At 37.5% G+C, this 26,389-nt stretch overlaps 1 protein-coding gene across 2 annotated transcripts in view; it reads left to right on the plus strand.

Annotated features, from left to right (window-relative positions):
• The window catches only part of Gsk3b (glycogen synthase kinase 3 beta), a 138,827-nt gene that overhangs the window by 93,508 nt on the left and 18,930 nt on the right, over positions 1-26,389 (plus strand). Inside the window, exons 8-10 of one of the 2 annotated variants that reach the window (XM_085685634.2) lie at positions 2,263-2,358; positions 16,254-16,292; positions 19,137-19,323. In XM_085685634.2, the coding sequence (XP_085541760.1) occupies positions 2,263-2,358; positions 16,254-16,292; positions 19,137-19,323 (322 nt within the window). The remainder of the gene's footprint in view (positions 1-2,262; positions 2,359-16,253; positions 16,293-19,136; positions 19,324-26,389) is intronic. The other variant, XM_048422883.3, reaches the window with a different exon arrangement.

Here is a 26,389-nt window from a genome sequence, read left to right on the forward strand (position 1 = left end):
CGCTGCGTGCCATTTGTAACATGACAGCCGGCTTGTTGGGGTTTCTGTCCTGCCTGGTACTCCACAGCCGGCATATCCCAAAGAAAATCAATCACAGGACTCCATAAGGTTATAAACTGATTGGCCCATTAGCTCAGTCTTCTTATTAACTAATTCTTACATCTTATGGTAACCCATAATTCTTGTCTGTGTTAGCCATATTGATACCTTTTTCAGCTATCAGCTCACATGTTGCTTCTTTGGTGATCTGGGCAGGAATGGCGGAGGGAGCTTCCTCCTCCCTAGCCTTATCCTATTCTCATTGCCCCACCTCTACTTCCTGCACCATTTCCCTCTTTTTTTTGTTTTTTTTTTAAATTCTCATTGCCCCACCTCTACTTCCTGTCTGGTTGACCCACCTATACTTCCTGCCTGGCCAATCAGCGCTTTATTAAAATACATGATTGACAGAATACAGACAATTCTCCTGCACCACTCATGCACAGCCAACAAAGTCCAGCAGAAATATGGAAGAGTGCTGCTGTGACTCCCGGGCAGATCCACACATAACTAGCTTTCTTACACGGTCCAGACCACCTGCCCAGGGAGTGCTGCCACCCATGGTGACCTGGGCCCTCCTGAAACCATTAGCAATCAGAAAAGTACATAGACATGCTCACAGACCAGTCTCCCCCAGGCGGTTCTTCAGTTGAGACTCCCTACTTGGGTGACTTTAAATAGCATCAAGTTTCCAGTTAAAGCTAACCAGGACAGCGAAATGTCATGCCTGGAGAAAAGCGCATAGAGCAAAGCACATAAAACTTTTAGGACTAGTTTAAGTTATGGAGGGACTCAAGTTTTAAGAAGTCTAGAAATAAGTATTCTTCCAAGATTTCCTGGAGACTAAAATAATAATCCAATTTCTTTAAAATTCATCTGAACCTCCTTTTGTGTCTGAAATGATAAGGCCCTTATTAAACATCCTATCCATAAAATAAAAAAAAAATTCAGTTGTCCAGTTTCAAAGCTCAGAGTTAACCATAGCGAATCAGATGAAATACTCTCTAACCTATTAAAATGTGGTTTTGAAGGTGAGCTGTAATAGCTGAGTTACTAAAATGTCTTTTACTTGTGGTGTTGACTTTATATAACTATACCCAGTTTGTTGTCATAGTGTCTCACTGGCTTTTAGACTTACATTGTCATTCATTTTTTAACCAATGAGTATTATTTTTATTAGCATGCTGCTTTCTAACCTAGCTGCCATTATGAACAGAATTTGCTACTGTCCCATCTGCTTGTTGTAGCTCAGAGACAACTAGAGATGTCTTCCTTGGTGATAGTACATCCTGTCGCGGTGACAGTAAAGATCAACTGTCATGGCTTTTTAAGCCTTATTTCCTTGTTGTGTTGTTCAGAGGGTAGTCTAGGATTAAACTGTAGCTCTTTAAAATGTCAGTCTGTTTTTAAATAATAATAGTAATGTACCACCTCACATACAACCTGGTGTCAACTGTATCTCCTCATCTTTTTCAGTATCATTTTAATAGCTCTTCTACTTGCTGTAACCCTAATAGTATATACTATCATTTTCCTTATAGAAATTTCTTCTGAAGGCTTTTATTTTTTATTGTTAGGGGATTTATTTTGTTTTTGTGGCTTTGCATACATATCTAGCCTTGGCTGACCTGGAATTTGCGGTGTAAACTAGACTGGCCTCAAGCTCACAGAGATCTGCTCCTAGGTATGGTGGAGGAGAAAGTTTATTGTTGATAAAACGGAAGATATAGTGAAGAGCAGTCTAGCCCCTGGGCTGAAGAGTTCTGGGTATAGGTTGGGGTATGGTAGCCATATCCTGTAACAGATAGGGACTGAGGGATGCTGAGGGGGAACCAGGAGGCCAGGTCTGCTTTGATATGTTAAATAGGTGCCTCAGATATTGATCCTAGGATTTGAGACTTAACCATTGTATTTTACAATTTACTATCTTTGTCATTTTTATTACTATTATAAATAAATGTTGACAGAACTCAAAAATTTCATTTGTTTTGTGACTCAGATTTTCAGTATACTTACCATAGAACCATGTCTGTGGTAGTATATTATGTTTTACAGACTGATACAAATTTAAAAGTCCTCACAAAATCTTTTGTGTTTTATATTTTATTTGTTTGGAATTTTTTTATTTCCGTAAAACCAGTGCATACACACACACACACACACACACACACACACACACACACACACACGAAAAGTTGACAGTATTTATTTTTCTTGGTTTAGGTCCTGGGAACACCAACAAGGGAGCAAATTAGAGAAATGAACCCAAATTATACAGAATTCAAATTCCCTCAAATCAAGGCACATCCTTGGACAAAGGTAAGTCAAAATGAGTTTTTAAGAAAGTGCATCAACTAATAGTTAACTAAATTTTGGGGTTCTCATTGTACTTAAGCTAAACTCTTTTGAGTGTCCATACCTTGTGTTGATTTCAAATGCACAGCAGTCCTCTGTGAAGGTTGCTCAGTGGCTATCGTTCAGTGTTCAACAGTATACTTTATTCCTACTGATAGTCCGTGCGTAATATCCAGCCTGGGCTTTCATTTGCAAGTAAGAACAGAGAACAGAGTACCCATAACATTAAAATAATGGGACGGGATTTTTAAAAACTTAGTTGTAAACTTAATTTCTTGATTTAAATAGAGATGCGTAATTCAATATTATCACAGATTAAGGGCCTTTAAATTTCTCTTTATTCTTTTAAACTATCAAAATATAGACCTTTTTATAGATGTTGCATGTTTTCCTTGTTTACTATCCTGTTGGTACTTCAGGAGAAGTATTTTTAAAGCAGGTATAATCTTGTTGGATATGTACTTAGAAAGTAATTTATGTTTATAGGATGTCACTAGCCTTTGGGAAAACCTAATCAGGAGTTTTTCCACCTCAGGCTGTATGATGAAATTAAGTGTACAAAGAAAAAATAGAATGTGGTAGAATTTATAGATGGCGTTCATTTTTAGCTGCCTCATTTTATAGGTTCAGAAACTCTAGCCAAAGACAGAAATTCAGGGATCCAGACTGCAGGCGGCTGTGCCAATGCTAAAGATGAGCTGGCCCTTGTGTGTCTAATACTGAGTCCTTAAATCAATCGTGGGGTAGGTGGGTGGTAGAGAGAGAGAAAGAGAGAGCTAGAAACAGTAAACTTTTTGATACGTATTTCAAACAAGACACTATATTTTAAATTGTCCTCATAAATTGTTTTATACATTGATAAGTTTGTATATCTTATTGTAAAACATTTAAGAGTAAGAGATGAAGTAATTTAAGACTAGATCAGTACACTTGCCTCTCTTCCTCTTTCTGTTCTATTATTGTTTTAATAATGATTGCATGTATTTCCTCTAATAGTCTCATAGCCTCTCTTCAGACAAACACTTAACATTCAGCTATCTTTTCCAACTTTAAACAAAGATACCAGTAATATTTTGATGCCAGAAATACACATTGAGACTTTCATTCTCCTAAGAGGCCAAGTCTCCTTCATTTTTAAACTTTATGGCAAACACTAGTCTTTGGTAAAGTAGTCTTTGATCTTTGTGTTTAAGGCTTATTTTGGAGCCAAGTGAAATAATATTTAGGATCTTTTTCATGGCTCTAAACCTAGAGGATCCTAGGTGACCTGTTGGGCTTAGAGGTCAAGTAACAGATTGGACCCACTGGAGTTATTACAGGTCAGCGTCTATTGTGAGTACGAATAATCAAAACCCAGAGACAGATATTGGAGTTCAGCCTAAAGATCAGAAAAGCAAAGCAGCCAGCCACTGGCTCTTATCTCTGTCTCAGACTGAAAGGGTGATCAGTTCTCAGATTGAGACTGAGAGTGAGACCTGTCTCCTCCCATATTATATTCCTCTCTAGAGCTGGAATTGAAGGCATACACCACTACTGCCCAGCCTCTGTTTCTAACTAGTGTGACTGCTGGGATTATAGGTGTGTGCAACCACTGCCTGGCTTGTATGGCTGACTGGTGTGGCTACTTTGTACTAATCTTCAGGCAAGCTTTATTTATTAAAACACAAGTAATAATGCCACTATTTTTTCCATTTTTTGGTCTAAAATAAAAAAGGCTATAACTAATATAAGAAAAACCATACAATAAGTACAGTAACTGTATACAATATATATAGGCAATTAATGTATCAATAATGTCTAGTCCTTTTGCATTTGACAAATTCAGAGAAAATACTCCATTATCTATCCTATCTTAGTGAGTCCAAAGTCTTGTACCTAATTTACTTTCTATTATAACTTATTTTCTGCATCTGATAGACAAGGAAAACTATGACTATCTAGTCTCCCTCAGAGACCCAAGAAGGAAATAATTATTAACTGAGTAAGCAGGAAGTGCAAACAAGTGACTTCCAAACAGTGTGAGAAATGACAGAATCAGCTGTCTGCTTGGACTGTCACCCAAAGTTTCTTTACAATGTTGGGGCATCTATCTTCGGCTTACAGGCCTAGTATATCCAACAGAATTTACTGTGAAGCAGGATATTCTGAAGGACTGCCCTACCTTGTCTTGACGGTGTTTGGCAGTCACTCTCTTTTGTGTCCAATTAGGACTGCATACTGTCAGCAGCCAAGGCAAGGGTATTTTCTTGCCTAGTTGGCCTTACTTTTGCCACAAAGAAAGTAAACTCCATGCGGAGTTTCTTTGAAGCCCATTATCTTTGCTGAAATAGATTAGTGCTGCCAAGAGCAGACATGACTCATTGTCGTAAAAAAAAATCCTGAAAAGAAAAATTTGAGTTAATTGTCAAATCCTGGGAGAGGTAGCTGTATAATTTGTTGTTCAGTCTCTGTGTAATGGGAAGGTGCAAGGCTTGTCTCAGTCCTGGCTAGTGCAGTCTGTTAGGGCTGGATCATCTTAGCCAGCCACCTTGAAATTGTTCTGAGCAGTTTGTAGTCCAAAGCCAATCTTTAAGTGGTGATTTTTAGCTTAGTGGTGTTATCATAGTTCTGGAGGAATCATTGTTGTGGGGCCCCATCCTCCTTATGGAGACTTAAAAATTTTCTGTTAGGCATGCTCATGGTTCATTGTTGGAAATGTGATATACCAGTAGGCCAGTTTACTTGTTTTCTTGAGACATTTTTTTTCGGGTTGATTATTTGTCCTTTTTCTTCAGATGTCTCATTTGTCCAATGGTCTTCAGATTCCTTAGTTGGATACCTTTATTCTCCTGAAAAGACAGAAATAAAACCCTTCCCTAACCCTAATTTTGAAGAGATTCTCTTTTGGCAAGTTATATCTGATCAAAAAAAAAATCATTAGTTAGTTGTGTAGGTTGGTTTAGATTAAACAGCCATGCTTTTTGATGAACTATCATTCATTTGAATTAAGATGTGTCTCTTGTTCAAATCGAATCTTTATCAATTTTAATGGTATTTATAGCTTTCTTCTCCTTTAGAAACAAAAGCAAAACCCTCTCCCCAACATAATGCATGTCCTGATTTTCATTATGAAGTCAGTACATCTTTAAAGTATATCTGCTGATTTAATTCTGTAGTTTTTTCTGCTTTTCATTGTCTCTTTGCAGTTCTTGTTCCTTTCTCATTAGCATTTTGAAAATTCAGAGTTGATAATGAGTTATGCAATCTATTTCTGGGGTATTTATCACCCCTTTCTGTTCATTTAACATATCATTTAGAGTTTGATTTGATCTTTCTATAACTGCCTGGCCTGTAGGATTGTGTGGTCTACCTGTAATATGCTTTTTATTATAATAAGCAAAAAGTGGTTTATGTTTTTAGAGACATATGCTGGAGTATTCTTAATAAATTATGCTTAGAAAATAACATTTCTAGGAACACCCTGTTTACAGTCCCCTTTAAGGAGACCTTGTTTGCCACAATTGAAACACTTGATATTTTGATTTTTTTTCCAAACCTATGGAAACCAACTCTCCTATCCAAATATATTATGGTCATGAAATTCAATATTAGTTATATCTCAGATTCATTTCTCCAAAGGTACTGACCTTGCCTTTAACAGCCTTATCTTTTTGCATAGAGAATTAGCATTTTCAAAAGTCAGATATTCAATTATTATTTGTCTTGTTTCTGAATTTGGTATCATTCTATTTACTGCTGAAGTCAGTCTTTGTAAGAAATCTGTAAAGGCTTTCTTTTGGCCTTCTATAACTTTAGCAAATGACTCAGTTTTCTTTCCTATTTCCTGAATTCTGTCCCAAGCATTCAAAGCAGCTGTGTGGCATAAATTCAGGGTGTGGTCATCATATATACATACATACATACACACACACACGCTCACGTGCGCGCGCGCACACACACACACACACATATACACACTATAGAAAGCTTGCCTTTCTATGGTAGCATAGTCTCTTTCTCCAAGAATGTGATCTTAGGAGATTTTCTAAGTTTTTCTAGCTTTACTCCATTGTTCAATAATCTTAGCCTCTTTTCTGAACCAGGTACTCCATTATAATAGTGGACCAGACTCTAAAACACTGTTAGCCAATTCTATCCAGTCTTTAGGGATAATTCTATTACAAACTGACCACAAGTTTAACGTTTGCTTCACAAAGGGTGAATGTAAAGAGGCCGCTTGTTTTTGTTCCCAGCCGCTTATCCCCACAACAATCACACAGAAACTGTGTGATTAAATTAATTAATTAAATCACTTCTTCTTCCATTAGCTCTAGCTTCTTATTGGTTAACTCTTACATATTAATTTAACCCATCTCCATTAATCTGTGTATCGCCATGACTGTGGCTTACCGGCAGGGTGACATGGCTTCTCTTTGATTCTGCTTCCTTTCTCCCAGCATTCACTTTAGTTTTGCCTGCCTACCTAAGTTCTGCCCTGCTGTAGATCCAAAGCAGTTTCTTTCTTCATTAATGGTAATCACAGCATACAGAGGGAAATTCCACATCAAGAGTATGCACGCCATATGAGACTATTGCTTCCTTGAATCTCCTTAAATCTAACATTGGCACAGAAGTCCTGTTAGCTGTAACAGAACCTCTGCCATTTGACAATTCCTGTAAGGTTCCTCAATATATTAAGATTGGTTGTCTGAAAACCTTAAGCTACTTCTCTCTATTTTTACAATGCAGTACTGAAACTGGCTCTCCATTAAATTCTTCTGTCTGGATTTGAATATTTCTGTGATCTGTTTTATTAGGTTTTTCTAAGTTCTGTATCATAGCACTCAGATTAATCAATGTTTTTAGTGATAAAACAAAAATGATAATGTTTATAATGTTTACAATTGACATTACATAATTCCCATCTAAATTAGATGTCTTCTCATTTAATTGTTCCATTTTTCAAGCTGTCTAGCATGTTATCATACAGAGACCCAAGTCCCTCCATTGTAATGGTTTTTCCCATTTTTTTTAATGCTGGGGGAAAAAAACTCTTTTAACTGATTCCTCCCTTTAAGAATTCCCAATTGTCAGTCAGGCGGTAGTCACTCACATCTTTAATCCTAGCACTCGGGAGGCAGAGATAGGTGGAGCTCTGTGAGTTCGAGGTCAGCCTGGTCTACAAGAGCTAGTTCCAGGACAGGTACCAAAGCAACACGGAGAAACCCTGTCTCAAAAAACAAAACAAAACAAAACAAAAAATTTCCAATTGTCCTACCAAATCTGCTGACAGTGTTGATGATTATTGCTGTTGGGTAGAACAGTAAAAGCGTGACTGGATTTGAAGGTAGCAACCTAGTTTGGCAGCAGCCAGAGAAGAGGGTTCAGGGAGAACCTTCTGGGAGAGAAAAAAGAAAAACCTAGCTGGTAGGGCAGTGTCTCTGGATGCATGTAGTTTTGGCCTGTGCTGGTGGTTGTAAAGCCACAGGCAAAATAGCCTCTTTGTGAATTCGTCCTCCAAATGTTGGGCATCAGATGTAGCATAAATAATAAAAATCCAGAGACAGATATTGGGATTCAACCTGAAGATCAGAAAAGCAAAGCAACCAGCCACTGGCTCCTACCTCCACCTCAGACTGAAAATGGGCAACCCTGCCTCCACAAATCCTCAGATTGAGACAGAGCAAGTCTTGCCTCCTCTCATTTTATATTCCCCTCTAGTGCTGGGATTAAAGGTATACACCAACACTGCCTGGCCTGTATGGCTGACTAGTGTGTCTGTTTTGCACTAATCTTTAGGCATTCTTTGTTTTTTAAAACACAAATAATATTCCACTATGTATAGTATACTATAATTCCAGCTAAGTTAGGGAGACAGGGACATAATCCAAAATATAGATTGGTATAGGAAGAATATAATTCTGGGGAAGTTTATGTTCTGCCTGCCTGTACTTCCATACTTTTACGTAATCATTATTTTTGTGAAGCAAGAAGGAGGTGTTCACCACTTGTCCTCCGTGTTCACACACACAGTGGAGTTGACATCAAACACTGCTTCAGTCAAAGTCACAGAATCCCCTGTACCAGTCAGTACTGCCATCTGCTGTGGGAGCTCCTTCAGCTCCTTCAGCCAATAGCCTTTAAGATACCATGTCCAAAGGCTGTTGGCTGAAGGAGCTGAAGGAGCTCCCACAGCACCCATCAGTGTTGATGTCCTTTATCCCCACCCCCAATTTTATCTCTGTAAAGGAATTATTAGCCAGAATAAAATATGAAGAACAGTTAATTATGAGTTGTGGCCAGCAGAAAAGCTGCAGTAAGTTAAACATTACTCTGACTTCCTGGATTCCTGATGTTTCTCTAAAACCCAAATACTTTCTAAACTTGAATGAATTGTAAAACCCTTTTACTTAGATGCCTTTTACTTATAACATGTATAGACTAATTCTTACCTTTTATATTAAAACTGCAATGAACCCTGCATTTATATAGTATGCTTTGACAATTTAGCTTTCCCTTTATGCAGACATATTCTGTAACAAATAATTTTGCATTAATGTCTCATTAATACACAAATTTGCACATAGAAAGTCCAGTTGGGTAAATGATCAGAATATGCTTGTATTGAATTTTCCTTTTTAAAGATTTTTCAAAAATAAAATGTGGAATTCAAGATTCCAAGAGGTAGTGTAGTCGTATCTTCCTCCTGTTGTGCTGATTGACAGCAGCTGAGGAAGGCTATCTGCACCAGGTTGCCAGTAGTGTTATTTAAAAGTATATTTTCTCTAAAAACACTTGCCCTGCAGGTCTGGACAGACAGACAGTTAGGCCTTTGTTTTCTGCTGTCTTCCATTAGAACTCATTTGAGTCCTATTTCCTCTAGCCATGAGAGTGTGAGCCCTGGCATCTTGGCTGCAGTGTAATCCTCAGTAATTACCACATATTCCTTCACATCAACTTAAAAATACACTGAAATCCACCATGGAATCCTATTTAACAGTCTTTTTCTAAAAACAAATTATTTTTACAAATGTGCTATTCTGCATGATGAGTAATTTGTATTTTTGAAATAAAGACAGAAATAAAGATAAAGGAGAAAACTGTCTTCCTCATAAACAAAGGATGCAGGTGTGCAGGAGAGATAAACAGATGCTGTATTACAGGGTTTTTGCAGATTTAAGAATCCATTCAAGTTGCTCTTGGCCATAACAGAATAGCTAGCATGGGACTAAAGAATTGGTTCAGCACTTAAGACATTTGTTGCTCTAGCAGAGGACTGGGGGTTCCATTCCCAGAACTCCCAGGAAATCTGATACCCTCTGACCTCTGCAGGCAACAGGCACACATGCCGTATACATAATGTACACGGAGGGGAAACCCACATACACATAAAATTCAATATATCTTTAAAAAAATTGTGAAGTATATAGTGCAGCCTAATTTGTTGATAAAGCATTTAATGGCTTAAGTGGGAAAGGAAGTAAAGGCTTATGTTTTGGTGTATGCTGTATATTTCAAAGAAGAAGCACCTAGACTGAAAGCTAGTGGAAGTGATACTTAAGTAGATTGAGAGTTGAATAGAGATTTCATTGGGAAAAGACAAGAAATTTAAATCTTGGCCTTTAGTACATGGAGGCATGGCTAAACAGTGAGTCATTAAGTATAAAGTTGGGTTTAAATACTTTTGCTTCTTTTTATTTCTGTTTTGCAAAATAGTGATTATTTATCTGCCTTGTCTTCAGGTTCTTTTCAAAATACAGCTATAATAATTATAAAGGATTATCTTATTTTAGTTGTGAATAAATGGAGAACATTCTGCTTCCAATATATTTCTGCCTTGTCTTTTATCCCTGCCTCATTGTGTCTTAGTTTAAGTCATTGTGATAGTATAGACCTATAAAACAACCTCCTACCTCCTTACTGATTTCAATCCTCCATTGTCAGAAAGTGCCATCCGTCTTTCTCATTACACCCAAATTAGCTTTCTTGCTTCTCTTAGTCCTCTTAGCCTTTAGGAAAGGTGGCTGTGAAATGCATATTATGACAAGGGTTATCACACGGCCTGATTTATTATGATTTCCAGCATAGATATTAACTGCTTATCCATTATGCTCAGAACAGCCCCACTTTGGGTGCTGACCATGTAGGTCATTCTCTCTCAATCTTGTCCTAGCTGCCCTTTCCAGCCCCTGAGATTCCCTGAGGAATCTAGTTACTAGTTTTCCACATCTACTTTCTCCATCTTTTAAATACATACCATTAGGCAGTGAATTTAAAGTTTAATGTGTAATTAAGGGGATCTGTTACACGTGGAGGGTGGCCCTTTGTTTGTCCCGGCTGCCCAGCTAGCTTACACCCAAAATAATCACACAGAAATTGTATTAATTAAATCACTGCTTGGCCCATTATCTCTAGCCTCTTATTGGCTAACTCTCACATCTTGATTTAACCCATTTCTATTCATCTGTATGTCACCATGAGGCCGTGGCTTACCGGGAAAGATTCAGCATGTCTGACCTGACAGCTCCATGGCGGCTCTCTGACTCTGCTTTCTTCCTCCCAGAATTCAGTTCTGTCCTCTCCTCCTACCTAAGTTCTGCCCTATCAGGCCAAGCAGTTTCTTTATTGATTAACTAATGAAAGTAACACATAAACAGAAGGACCTCCTACACCAGGGATCTCTAGTCAGGTGGTTGTTCTCACTCTGTAGCTGTCATGGGTGTCTCCCATTTCCAGTACTGAATAGCTGATACCTTTTGTTTAAATTACTCTGACAAATATTTTTGTCAAATATTCTCTTTTGTACAAGTAGCAAATAATTCTGAGGTCAGATAAGTAATACAGGTATCTGTGTAGTTTTATAAAGTGGTGGAAGTCATTTGTAGTATACTGGTTTGTGGAAAGAAGTAGAATAGAATCCTAAGGGCCCCATCTTTTATCCTTGTATTAAACTACTTAATAAGTTAGCTGTATATGTTTTGATGTAATTAAACTTTCCTAATTGATCCAGGAGAAGCTACATGTTTTTTTCTCCATCTTGTTAGTATCTTTCCCTCTCCATGTACCACATGCAGTGTTCTTTTCTTCTCTGCCAAGCAAATACTAATTCAGCTCAGGTCTCTCTTCTATCCTGAAATTTTCTTGTTGTTTGTGTAGTCAGATTATTCATCATCGTGTAACCACTTTGTCACCCGCTGAGTCATTTATAGGTTACCAGCAATTTCTAATTTTTGTTTCATAATGATAACAGGGATATAAATGACTTCAGAATGAGAGCCAACAAGATGTCTTAGCAGGTGAAGGCACTTGCCATTAAGCAGGGTGGGCTGACTTTGATCCCAGGATCCCACAGAGTAGAAGTAGAGAACCAGCTTTGGGCAGGCAAACACAACAAATAAGTAAATAAATAAAATAAATGAAAAGAAAAGACTTCTAAAAATGTTTATTGCCAACTTTTTGTCATGGTAATTTAATACTCAGCAGTTCAGTGTGTACATCGGTTATATGGGCCTTTTGGTGAGGTAAGTACCCCAGAAAATAGTATCCACCCGAGCAGTTACCTGGTGCTAGATCTGTTAGAGCATGCTTCAGTACAAATGAATACTATTGCTTCCATCTAGCTACCAGATGGAAACAGAAAGTTGACTTTGAGACCTTTTAGCTGTCAGAGGAATTGTTTTACACAGAGTAAGTCATGTTCTTCGCTTAAAACAAAACAAAACAAAACAAAACAAAACAAAATCTTTATTGTGTTTCTTTTTTAAGACTCTTGATAACTACATTTTTCCCATGACCCTTTAATATGTTTTTTTCAGAACCTGACAGATTTATGCATTTCAACTCCTTGTTTAACACATTACTGAAAATACCTTCAGAGAAGCCCACAAAGCAAAGAACAAGCTTTACTTGGAAGCCCGTTCTATCTGCTTTTTTTGTAATAATCACTACTTCTGTGTGTATTCCAGAAAACATAAAACATACTGGGAATGTCTGTTGGTTCTGATATACTCCATTGCTTGTGGTGAATCAAATTTTATGTTTTCAATGTTCTTTACCATGAATGTTGTACTAACTAGTTATTACTTACCTTGTGAGTGCACTTGCCATCTCATCTGACAAACACATGCACACACGTACATTTACCACCCCCTAGAGTGAGGAGTCCATATACAAGAGGGTGTGTGTGTGTGTGAGAGAGAGAGAGAGAGAGAGAGAGAGAGAGAGAGAGAGAGAGAGAGAGATTAATTGTTTAAGGGGACAAAGGGTGAGGTTGGGGGATGGATTGGAGAAGGCAAAAATATATATTTTAATTTGGCCGGGTGGTGGTGGCGCATGCTTTTAATCCCAGCACTTGGGAGGCAGAGGCAGGTGAATCCCTGTGAGTTTGAGGCCAGCCTGGTCTACAAGAGCTAGTTCTAGGACAGCTAGGACTGTTACACAAGGAAACCCTGTCTCATGTATATATATAAAATTGTTCTTTAGGTACTATGTATTCTTTATCACCAGTGCTATGCTGGGCCCCATAAAGGATGGAAATACGCAGTCCTTGCCTTTGAAAGCATAGTTACAGCGAGTATAAGTAATACAAATTGTGTGTTGTAAATGTCAAAGCTATTTATGTCCAGTGGTTGTCACAAGACAGACCTTTAGTGAAGGCAGTGAAAGAAGTCTCCCTAGAGATGACGCAGGGCAAGGGCTGTTGAGGCAGATTTAAGATTTGCTTAGTGGGACCCATGGGACGGCTCAAGTTGGTGAAGGCTCTTGTCACCAAGCCAGACAGCCTGATTTGATCTCTGCAACCCACAGGGTGGAAGGAAAAAACTGAGTCAAGTGTGTTGTTTCCTGACATGCAAGCGCGCACGCGCGCGCACACACACACACACACACACACACACACACACACACAGAAATTAATGGATTTTTAAAAGGTGAGAGAGTGAGAGAGACAGAAAGACACGATCTGCTGAGGTACAGAAAAAAAGACTGGGCAGACATCTTACGATGGGAGATGTGGATGAAAAGGAGATACTCGTGTACTCTTAGGAAGGCTAGCTTGATTCCAGTTGCCATTTTGCAAAAACATGAAAAGTTTAAGTGGTCATTTGGTAATGATGCTTATTTGTAGGTGTGCACTAATGTGTGCTCAATGAGGATGTTAGTAGAGGAATTATATTGTATCAGTAAACGTTACTGTCTCTAAAGGTTTCCTTCTATGTCATGGAATTCTGGAAAATTCAGCCTTTTAATTAGTACAGTTGAAATTCATTAAATGCTAGAGCTAGTTTTATCATGACTTAAGAAAAGAATTTTTTGTGTTTCTTGTTTTCAGCATTCTTTTTCTGCTTTTCTAATCCTTAAAAGTTAAATTGTGTTCCTCTATCAGGCTGAGCTACGTTCTGTTTGACCCACCCTGTTAGGAAGTGACTTCAGACATACCCTTTTACTTGCCTTGTGGACTCTGTGAAAGTTGGTTTAAAGTAGCTTCTGAGGGAAAACAAATGCATTGTTTAAAATGGGTTAGGTTACCCTACATTTCAGTGTGTCACTAGATCAATGTATGACAGCTTGCAAAATACTAATAAAGAGTATTTTTAAATAGTGTGTTAATTATTAAGTTATGTACTTAGAAAACCACTTACTTAGTTGGTTTCTTTTGTTGTTGTTAATTTACATAACTATTCAACAGACCCATGATACTGTCTCACTTCAATCTTATATCTAGTTTATTAATTGCAAAAGACTTTAGATTACTTGATCCAGTATTGAAATTGCTCTTTAGTATTCATGGTTTACCAGTTTTTAGAACCTAGAACTGGAAGATTATATTCTGCCTATGACCAAAAAATTGTGTCAGTTTCATAAGCTTATAATGGAAGCTAGTAGTGGGCAGCTGTTTAGACAGTCACAGACTTATTCTGTGTTCCTGTAAATTATTTTCCACTATCTATAGTCATAAGAGTGGGCCTTCTATATTGCTTTGGTTGGGTGCGTAATACAGCAGCATTGGTGGGAGCTGACCGAGAAGCAGCTTTAACTGCAGCTCTTGATGTGTATGTGGTTGTTCATAAAGAGCCATTCTGAAGGGCCTCAGGGTCAGTGATAGTACTTGACTCCAGGTTGAATTTTTATAGCCAAATTCTTAGGAAAGTGTCTCTGTTATATGAGCTTCCCAAATGCAAATTTACATTGAATAATTCTTCATTTAAGGATTTGTTTGCATTTGTTCAATATCACAGAGACTTTTTGGGGAAAATTAATTTTTATGATAGTTTTTTCCTACGGATTAGAAATTGTGATAAGTGTCTTTGTTTGAATTTAAAAAAATGTGCTGCTGCATAGGTGAGGTAGTATTTGAAGCACTCAAAAAAGTTCATGTCAGTGTTTTGGTTCATTTGATTACTTTCTTTTTGTTTCATTTTTCTCTCTTTTTTCTTTTGCTTTGTTTCATTTTGGTTCTTTTATTACTTTTTTTTTTATTTTTCGCTTTTAAAGGGGTGTCTGTGGCCTTGCTGCATACTTGGCTGGCCATATTTAGTCTGCATACTAATTGTTAGTTTGCCCAATTGAATTTTACTTTATGCTGTTAGTTTTTTTGATATGATTTTCAATTTTTGTCCACCTGGTTGTGTTAGATTTTTATTCTCATGGACTGGGTTTTAATCCCATGCACTAAATTTTAGTCTGCAGACTAAAAGTAATCCGCGGATTATTTATTTTTTGCAAAATGTTTAATTCCCCCACTGGAAACTATCCTTTAAAAATGTTACATTCTCTTAGCTTAGTCAAGGGAGTTCACAGCTACTGGTGAGTTCTGCCAATTTTGTGTTCTCAATACCTAGACACAATAGACCTTGCTCCCTCCCTGCATACGTGGCTCCGTTTTGCCTAGGTGTTGGTGTACATTATTCTGCATGTCACCTGTAACTGTGGCTGTCCCTTAGTTGTTTTGTTTATTGTATAAATTTTTGTTTAGCTTTTGGTGGGTGAATTGGGCATATTTGCAGGTGAAATTGTATTGAATTTGTATTACTCAAAGATAAAGGATTTTTTTTTTCAGTGAGTTTTTGTAAAAAGGAAAGAATGCTCTATATATTTTTTCCTAAGTCATGGGTGCAAGAGTATGAGGGGGCAAAGCCCATAGTAGAAAAAAGTAAGTTTATACCTGCACTCCTGAGGTGATATGTCAGTTTCCTGAAGAGTCCTAATATAATGAGACTGTCAGTAAAAAAATATCTTCCAGCAGGGAAGTCAATCCAGAAAAGGAGAATAATCCGCGGTGGCCTGATTCTTTCTTAGCTCACACAAATTAAAAGTATCTGGCTTGAAATTTATAGTAATATAAATTAAATAAACTTAGTACTTCTCTCTCATGACCAATAATTTAGCGAAAAAATGTTTATACTGTGTAACTGAAAAAAAATAATTGTGAAATTCTAGCATATTGGGAACATCCATTTTTAAAAGCAGGCCAATATGCCCCCTCCCAGCCATGTCTATGGATGATAAATCCAGGTCATAGAAGACCTCTTTACTTTACTTCTAGATTTCATTTTGATTTTAACTTATTTTGGTTTTATATTTTTTTGATAAACACACTGGCATTGGAACATGATAAACTAAAACAGAAATGTTTCTTTACTGTGCCTCACCATTGCACAAATCAAAGCAATTTTTTGCATACACTTGTGGTGAAATAATTTTTAAAATTTGGACTTACTACTGTGGAAACGAATGCTTAAAGTTTATAACTGTATAAACATTTTCTATGTCCCCTACACCATGGATTTCTTATAACCTTGGATATATTTTTCCTCGCTGGACTATTCTCTTTTGCATTGACTTCCCCTGTTTGGATTATTTCACTGCATTATCACCTTTAGGACTCATCAGGAACAGGACATTTCACCCCAGGAGTACGGGTATGTACTTTTTTTTTTTTAAAAAAAAAAAAAAAAACAAAAAAACTTTAGGCCCGTTTTCTAACACTAGGGAAAATGTTTCTTGGAAAGGCTGAGCAGCTGTTCCTTTTTGAAATGTACTGATGAAAACACTGGGAAGATGGTTTCTGTGTTTGTGCTTTTTGGTATAGGTTCATGTAGTAGATTTAGCATGTCAGTATCTATTGACATCTGGATTGAAGTTTATGAATTAAGAGAACTTCAGTTATTCTTAGATGCAGCCAAAGATTCTCTGTTATTTCAGTAAGGAATGATGTGGAAGTAGAAACTTGATTAGAAACTGTATTTCAGCAGCTGTTGGTTCCCTTTGCTTTAGAAGAACTAGTGTCCAGTCGAGACTATTTATTTTGGAAGTTGCATGCTATCATACCCCTTATTATGCTCAGAAATCTGAATTCTGGGAGATACTAGGTTTTGATTCACATAATTTCCCACTTAATCTTTTATCCATAGGGTACTGAACTAAAGTTTTTCTCATGAAAAGTCAAATTAAATGAATACTTTTTTTAAAGGCGGGTTACTAGTCTAATAAAGACTTTTGGCATATGTTATGTTTTTAACCCTCTGTTTCCTCATGTTAGGATTTCTTCACAAAATATGTGCTTTAGTACCCAGATGATAGATGGTCACTTGTAGCCAGAAGAATACCAAAAAGGATACAGGGAATGGATCTTTTAAATAGTCCAGAATAAGACCAGAACTCTAATTTATTAAGACTTTGAACAGAAAACTCTTCATTAATATAACACGATTTAGTATGCTTGTTTTTGCTTATTTGTGGTTGTTTTGTTTTTTCAAAACATGGTTTGTTTGTTTGTTTGTCTATTTGTTTTTCTGTGTAGCCCTGGCTGTCCTGGAATTCTCTGTGTAGACCATGCTGCCCTCAAACTCACAGTGCCCGCCCCTGCCCTCCAAGTGCAGGGATCAAAGATTTGTGCCACCACAACTCAGGTGCTTGTTTGTGTTTTGAGACAAAGCTTCACAATGTGCCCTGCTGGCCTCAGATTCACTGTACAATCCAGGCTGGTCTCAAACTGACAGACAATCCCCTCCCAGGTCACTATGCCCAGTTAAGCATGAACTTTGAGATTTCAAAGAACTTAATGTTTGTGTCTCCTGCTCTTAAATTTTAGCAAGAGTTATTTTTGCATTCAAGTGCTGTCTTAATTCTATTCATCTAATACCATAATTGGTGGCAAGACAGTTTGTATTTGCCAGCAACTACCAGTAATTTTAGTATTTTTCTTGTTATTTGGAATCAGGGTCTTACTACATAGCTCAGACTATCCTGCAGCTCACTATGTAGACCAGACTAGCCCTGAACTCACAAAGAATCACCTAGCTAATTTCAATATTTTTATGACAATTTTTACTGTTTTTCTTTTTTGCATTCTGGATTTCATTGGCACTTGGAAATAAGGAGAGGGTGATGACTAACAGCAGTGAAGACATGAGACATTTCAGTCGTATAGCATTTTGAGATTCCCTTGGCTAAAGCAAATTACAGTACTCAAAAACATAAAGACAAGACAGTTTTGAATTTGCAAAGGGCTCTCTAAAATGGCCAATTGACCAAGCCTCAAAATTGATTAAGCCTTAGAATTCTAAATTAACCAAACCTCAAAATAAATTTTTAAGATCCTATTCAAGGTACTTTGTCAATTTCTGTGGAAAATAATGTATTTCTATAATAAACTGTATTTTTTAAAGGGGAAAGAAAACAACCCCTGCAGTTACCACTAGTATTTAGAAAGTGCTCAAGTCCTTAACTTATTAATGAGCCCTGTGGTGACGACAAGTTCTCCTGTCTTCAGTCCAAGTGATGCAAGCCACTCTCATTAGGGAGCCTTCACCTCCCAGGGCCCTGCATGCCCATTTTATCCATCCTCACAAACCATGCCTTTGCTCTGCTCACATATGCTTTCTATCAAGGAATCTGTTTTATTTTTATTTTCATTTCAAAGGTTCTGTGTTCCATCTGTTCATGCTTATGTTTTTCCCTCTGTTCTTTACCTTTAACTGGCTGTCATTTAAAGTCTATGTTCATTGTTATATATACTGATTCATTTTAAGACACAGGGAGTGTAAAGCTGTCTATTCTTTTAAGCAAATCAGTTTAATTAGTATTGCTTCATTATAGTCTTCAGTTGACCTATAAATTTTCGTCTCTTTCTGAAAACATTTAAAAGTCTAGATTATTATTTATTGAAAGAAATTCAAGTGAGAATTATCTGTCCAACTGTTCAAGAGACCAATGCCAGACGTTTGAGAAATTGTAGGTATTCCAGAAATTCTGAATAAGGCTCTATGTGTTAAGAAGATAATACCAAACCATTAGTATTTTTACAATTAAAACAACAGCTGTTTTTCTTTTTTTAAAAAAAAGATACTTTTCTTAAAACTACTGACTGAAGTATTTAATAAATACTTATTTAAAAAATAAGATCTGAAGACTGCCATCCATTGTCAACAAACAATTGTTCCATCAAAAAGAGTACAGAGGCCACAGCAGTAAACACTTTAAGTTAAAAAATATATTCTTATAGTTGTGCTTGCCTCGGATCTTACCTTTTCTATGTCTACAGTAGTTTATGGTCGTGCTTAAGAGGTAGGGTATTCCCCGAGCTTTTCTTGGATAGTTTTTTATTAGCAAATAGTTCATTCATCACATGCAGTTAACTCTTAATTCTAGATTTTATAGCCATGTTTTTATATAGTGGGAATTAACTCAGTACTCAAAGAATTTTTTTGATTAGGTTCTTATAAGAGAACTTAATTGTTCTTTCTACTTCTTTACCCTTTCAGGTCTTCCGGCCCCGAACTCCACCAGAGGCAATTGCACTGTGTAGCCGTCTACTGGAATATACACCAACTGCCCGATTAACACCACTGGAAGCTTGTGCACATTCGTTTTTTGATGAATTACGGGACCCAAATGTCAAACTACCAAATGGACGAGACACACCTGCACTCTTCAACTTTACCACTCAAGGTAATTCCAGATACTTCATTTTTATCTGTTTCTGGGTGTGGTCATTTGAATGACATGTCTCCAGCATTGGAATATTTGGGCCCTAGTTGGTAGCTGTTTGGGAGAGGATTAAGAGGTGCTGGAGAAGTAGGTCACTCTGAGTGGCCTTCGAGGTTTCATTCGCAGTGTGCTGTCTGCTTCCTGTTTGTGTTCCGAGATGTGAGGCTCCACTGCTGCTCCAACTGCCTGCCACCCCCATCTGCTCTCATGGACTCTAATTAAACTTGTGGAACCATAAGTCCAAAATAAACTCTTTTTTTTTTTAATAAACTCTATAAGTCGCTGTGGTCATGATATGTTTTCACAGCTGTAGAAAAGTAACTAAAATACTCAATAAATGGATGTGAAATGACACTTTGTTAGTGATAATCTGTAGATGACAGTGATCATTCTAAGTACTTGTGGAAGTAAGAAATGCCTGCAATTTATTATACCAGTCTTTGTATGTTTGAACAGAGGAGTGACAGATAAAAGTTTGCAAACAGTTATAGTTTGACCATTTTTTACCAGATTGTACTAAATTTGGTCATGTGACCAAAAATGCATAGAGATTTCAGTGGGTTAGAGTATTACCAATAAGACTAAGCAATAGTGTAACCTTAGATTTGAATTAAAAAAGTAGACTATTAGTATTTCCCAAGCATATAAAACAGGTTTTTAAACTTTAGGAATGAATTTTGCCTGTTGTCATAGTTCTCTTGCTTTGTAGAGACACTGTGACCATGGAAATCTTATAAAAACAAAGCACTTAATTGGGGCTTACAGCCTTGGAGATTTAGTCCATTATCATCATGGTGGGGAGTATGGCAGCTTGCAGGCCTACCTGGTGCTGGTGAACAATCTGAGAGCTTTACATTCTGATCTTCAGGTAGCAGGAAGAGAGACACTGGGCCTGGGTTGAGCTTCTGAAACCTCAAAATGACACTAGTATGCCAGTAAGGCCACACCTCCTTGTCCTTCTCAAGTAGTGCCTCTTCTTGATGACTAAGCATTGAAATATATGAGCCTGTGGGAGCCATTCTTACTCCACACCTGCGTGTCTGTAAACATTGCTGCTAGAAAACACTAAAAAGAAGCTGAGTTCACTTGTTTGTTGGTGGTTCCTAAGAAATCTAAAGATTCACATCATCTGCCTGTCATTCTGGTGTTCACTTCCTCCTCATCAAGACTTCCAGGCAGTATTCCATTTTTTTTAATTTATTAATTTCTCTTTTATTTTATTTTTTTAAAAAAACTAGCTTTTTAAATTTTGCATACCAATCCCAGTTCTCACTCCCTTCCTTCCTCCTTTAAACCAGTTCATATTTAGGTTTCTTCAAAGTTGTCTGACTTTTTTTTTCCTTGGTATACTTTCTAGACAATAGAAATAACAATGATCTTGATTTTATAAAACTACAATTGAGGATGATAGTACTGCTTGACTTACCAAGAAAACCAGACTTCAGGAACCAGGCTGAGACTAGCAGGCAAAGCTTTACTCGGGGTGTGACTGCCAGGCTGTGCCCAAGAAAAGGGAATTCAGCACTGCCCAAGAGGAGTTTGGGGTTTATATGGTGCTCTTAGTCAGGTGGGAGTATAAAAGGGGAGCACTAAGGAAAGGGGGCTGTCTCAGGAAAGGGGGACTGCAATAAGCAAAATTTTTATGGCGGCCTGGGATCTGGAGGCTGTGGTCAATCTAGTCTGCAGAGACAAGGGGTAATCAGAACTCTGTAACGTGTACTTGTTCCATTTCAGTTGTACTGAACGAGCTGGATCCCACCTGAGTCGCCCATCTGGGTGTCGTAGGTGACTTCCTCTTGAGACAAAAATCTGGGCCAGCCCATAAGAAAATCTCTTAGTCAAAATTTTTCTATGACAGCTTCTCTACCTTGATTGTCTGATGTAACCAGTCTTTCTTGTTCCATTTTTTTTTTTAAACTCACCTCCTCTAATGGTATCTTCCTCCCCAAACTAAACACAAAGACTTTGTAATTCCCTATCAATAAAACAAGAGAAGGAAGTGATGAGTGTCTTGACTGAGTGGTAAGGATTAGGCAGGCCAGGAAGTACATGAGGGAGATGGGGATCCTTCTGAGATCAAAAGGCATTTCTTTTATTGAATATGGAGGGTACATTTTAAAACTACTGTCAACACTGCTACAAATTCCTTTTTCCAGGCTCTATAATTCAAGTGTTTCACTGAATACTCTGTCCTCCAACTCATTACTGTTCTGCTTAACATGGAATGATAAGGATCCCAAACACATCAGAGTTTCAGATCAGCTTTAAAGAGTTACCAGTCTCCGGACATCTAAATACACTTTTAAATATGGCTCAAGACGCCCTCAGCATAGATGGTAGTCACATAATGTTGACACTTGTAAGCTAAGCCATACAGGCCATTACTCAAATCTTACATGTTTATTTCATGCATTTCTCCACATTCAATTTAGAATAATCCAAATACAGAGGGAAAATGTTCATCTTCCAATAAAGAAAATGTCTCTATCTTGATCACAGAAGGTTCCCCATCTCCTTAGTATATCATATAAAGGATGGTCATATAAAGAGAAGAATAAATATATGTTCTTTCTCCAGATTACAGGGTTGAAAATGATAGCAGAAAATTAGAGCAACTGTACATATAGACTGAATCAAGTTGCCAGTGAATCCGTGAGAGTCCAGTTAGCTCAGGAGCGAGTTGTTTCTCTATCACCAGCCCCTGTGGCTGGAAGTGTCAGGGGAAGGCTGCATAACTTCAGGTCAGTGATAGGGAGGGCAACTGTGGTTTGACAAAGGGTTAAACTAGGATGCTAACTGACCTCTTTCTCAGTTCTCTTGTTTGTACAAAAAAAAATTGTTTTTACTCCTTATTGCTTTGGTTTTCACCAATAGCAATGCACGTAAAGAAAATGCTGGAAACAGAAGAAATGCAGAGAAAACTGAAGGCACAGCTCATGCTGATTAGTTAGTTTGGGTAATAATCATTTTGTTACATACTGCAGTGTAGTTCTCAAGATTTCTAATATATTGATAATCCTTGATAAATACTTTGGTAATTAAAAATAAACTAATTAGCAAAACCTCTGGTCAGATATGTGACAAATACGTATAAAAGTATTGATTAATCCTTAGACAGGTAGATATGAAAGGGCAGTTCTCATTGTTTCCAGATATATTTAGCACATGTTCTTCACTGTGTGTAAATACACATGTGTGAGTATGTGTGTGTATGTGTGTGTGTGTGTGTGTAAGTAAAGTGAAATACCACTTAACATCTTATTTAATTAGGTTCCAGAATTCGTACTTAAGTTTATGTTGTTCTCCTGTGCTGTTTTGAAGTAATTTATTTGATTATTAACTCACCAGTGAGAATCTTCTATTATTACTAATGAAATAAAAATTTAAAGTTACCAATTCACCAAATCCCTGAGGGTTTCTTTTAATAAATAAATTTTTTAAAAAAGCTGTGATGAAATTTATGAAGGATTTAAAAAAAAGCAAACAATTGGGGGCTGTAGAGATGGCTCAGCAGTTGGGAACACTGGCTGCTCTTAAGGTCCTGAGTTCAATCCCCAGCAACCACATGGCAGTGCACTACCATCTTTAATGGGATCTGATGCCTTCTTCTCTCATGCAGGCATACATGCAGACAGAGCATGCATACATAAACAAAAATGAATGAATGAAAACAAACAAATAACTTTTAAGGGACAAGCAATGTAGTGTCAATTATATATTCCTCATGCTGTGCATCTAACACCTTTATCAGCTTCCAAAACGTTTTCTTTGCTCCTGAAGAAAATCATGTCCTCATTAAGCACGAATTCCCCATTAGTCTATCAGCAGCCCTTAGCAGCAGTCAATTTGCTTTTTGTCTCCATGGATTTACCTATTTGGGAACCTTATAATGTGTGATCCTTAGTATCTTATTTCTTCACTTAACCTATTTTTACCCATAGAGCATGTATTTTTTTTATTTATTATGTATACAATATTCTGTCTGTGTGTATGCCTGCAGGCCAGAAGAGGGCACCAGACCCCATTACAGATGGCTGTGAGCCACTATGTGGTTGCTGGGAATTGAACTCAGGACCTTTGGAAGAGCAGGCAATGCTCTTAACCTCTGAGCCATCTCTCCAGCTCCTATAGAACAAGTATTATCCTTCATTCTTTCTTGTGTGGCTGCATCCTATGTTTTACTTAGGCATTCATCTGTGATGGACTCTTGGGTCCTGTTGTAACAGTTTATATGCAAACTTTTATTTGAATACTTGAGGCACTACTCAGTCACATGATAATTCTGTTTATAGAAACTAGCACACTATCTCCACAGCTGAACATCTATCTTTTGTCCATACTGGCAGGGTAGAGGAGTTTTAATTCCTCTACAGGTGTGTTTTTGTTTTCCTAATGCGTGTGAAATGGTATATTACCCTGTTTATCACACTGTAATGAGTCAAAGTTCAATAGATTTTATTACCTATATGCAGTGTCCCTCATGTTTAGGGACTTGGACCTGACTAGGGTGTTGAGGGAATGAAGAAAAGGGAGACATACAGATGGCCACATGGAGCGAATCTGGAATCAGGTGATCTTGGCTGGAGTGATCTCAGCAGTCTGGAAACTCAGGATGTTTGTTATATAGAGGTAAACAGAGAACCAGGGTATTGCATGCAGTTAAAAAAGGAGGTGGGGTTATTACATACAGATATAATAAGGTGGTAGAGTTTATGATACACAGCTGTATCAAGCAGACAGGTTTAGCTTGTTAAAGCAATCTCTGTAGGAGAACAATGGGGAGAAAACACTGGTGGGCATTTTCCGCACACAGTATCAATATCCACACATAGACCACAAGGAAAAGTTTGCCCTTTTCCTGTGAGCCTCATCCTGAGGTGAAGTGAGGATGCTTTGTCATTCTTCCATGGGTCTGAGGCTCTGGGATTCTTGACATGGCCTTGTTATGTCAACAACACATTCTAAGCTTCCTCCATTCCTTTTATCTGTTCTCTTGTAAAATTGCAGCCATAAACATGAAGGAAATTGCTTTGTACTTTAGAATGTGGCCTTGAAAATACTGAAGGACTTTCATGACTAGGTCAAGTTTATATACCATTAGCTAGGCAGTCTGAACTTGGGCTGAGACTAAAACTCAACTGGTAAAGTGCTTGACATATGCAAATGAGAACAGAGTTGGTCTCCAGAACCCACATGAGTCAAAACTAGTGGTACACACTTTAATCCCAAGGTGGAATGGCACCCATGATTTTAATCTTTCTTCTACATACACACTCTCGTGTGAACGTGCACATTAGCACATGTTCATATGCACCTGCACATGCATATGCACACATAAATCCTGCAGTTTGTCATTCTGCTTAGCTTTGGTACATGTCTTTTAAAATAAACTCTGTATCAAGAAAACTCATATAATATAGTTCAAGCTTTAACCATATACATCTAATATTCACATTTTTTAAAAAATGAATATTTTTATATTGAAAACTGTTTTACTTGCTCTGTATCAAATATAAACAGTATTCTACATGGTCTGAGAATGAATATGCTTTTCAGGGTTTGAAGAATACATGTCCTAGTTGCCTTTCCATTTACTGGTCTGACTTACAACTCCAAGAATGTCGTCACTGCAGGGAGAGGTCAGGACGTCAGGAACTTGAAGCATCTAGTCATATTCACAGTCTGGAGCAGACAGTGATTGCAACTGCCTAGCTTAGTTCCACCCTGATATAGTCTGGGACCCAAACCCAGAGAATGGTACCACACACTATAGACTGGATCTACTAAAATCAGATTACATAATTAAAATTCTTCACCGGTGTGGCCACAGTTCTGTCTCAGCTAGACAGTGCCTCATCAAGAATCTCTTCTCAACTCTAGATCATATCAAGTTGACAGTTAAAACTGAACATTATACATGTATATTTGGATATAGTGTGGATAGACCATCAGTAGCAGTCTTTCGTGATTCTATGACTATCAGAGAAAATTATACATGAGCCTTTGTATCTATCTATTCAAGTATACTCTATAAGACTAAATATATTAAGATGCTCATGTGTGTGTACATATATGTGTGTGTATGTCTATGCAGTAGTGTAAGTGAACTTTAAATGCAGACTTCATAAGAGTAATTAGTAATTAATGGATGATCAAAATAGAGCCATGTAATTCAAGAGGTTGAAGAATGAGACATAATCCTCCACTTGATTACATAGTAGAGAGCATCCAGATAGCAAGTGTCAGGTGAAGGAATTGTGAATGGATAGCAAGGTTCTTTAGTCTAGGTAAGCTGAGTGTGCACATACACTAGCAGGTGATCTGAGAAGAGAAAGTAAACAAAAGAAATGAGCAGCATTGGCTGTGAGGAAAGCAGCCCAAGATACCTCCAACCCAGTGTGTTTTAAGGTTTGCCTTCACAGTGGCTTTGCCACACACTTCATACTCTATTCCTATATGAGTAAACTCATTGTTTCCTCTTACAGGTTCTTCTCGGTGTCAAATGTGTGGGAACTTTAATTTGATTCTAATAGATTGAATTCTTTTCTGAACTACCTTTTTGTTTATTTGACCTTTTCTATTTTCTTTTTGTTTTGTTTTATTTCCGAGACAAGGTTTCTCTGTGTAGCCCTGGCTGTCCTGGCACTCCCTCTGTACACCAGGCTGGCTTTGAATTCACAGAGCTCTACCTACCTGCCTCTGCCTCCCAAGTGCTGAGATTAAAGGTGTGCCACCACCGCCCAGCTAACCATTTCTATTTTCTGTTGATCCAACAAAGACAGTTACCTCTTATCTCTCTATCTTGAGACCTAGCATACTGTTTCATGTCCAATATTACTAGATGGATGGGTACATGGATGGACAGTTTGGGTTTTTTTAACTTTCTATTTTAGGAGATTTTACTTAGGATAGCAAGTTTAAATTTCTTTTAGGTTAATGAGGAATAACTACCATATACTCCATTAATCAGCCATACCAGATTCTGTTGCTGGCCTTGTTAGGATTTTGTTAAACGTCTGACTTCAAG

This window comes from Myodes glareolus, chromosome 2 (assembly GCF_982192425.1).
Source record: "Myodes glareolus chromosome 2, mMyoGla1.1, whole genome shotgun sequence".
NCBI lineage: Eukaryota > Metazoa > Chordata > Mammalia > Rodentia > Cricetidae > Myodes > Myodes glareolus.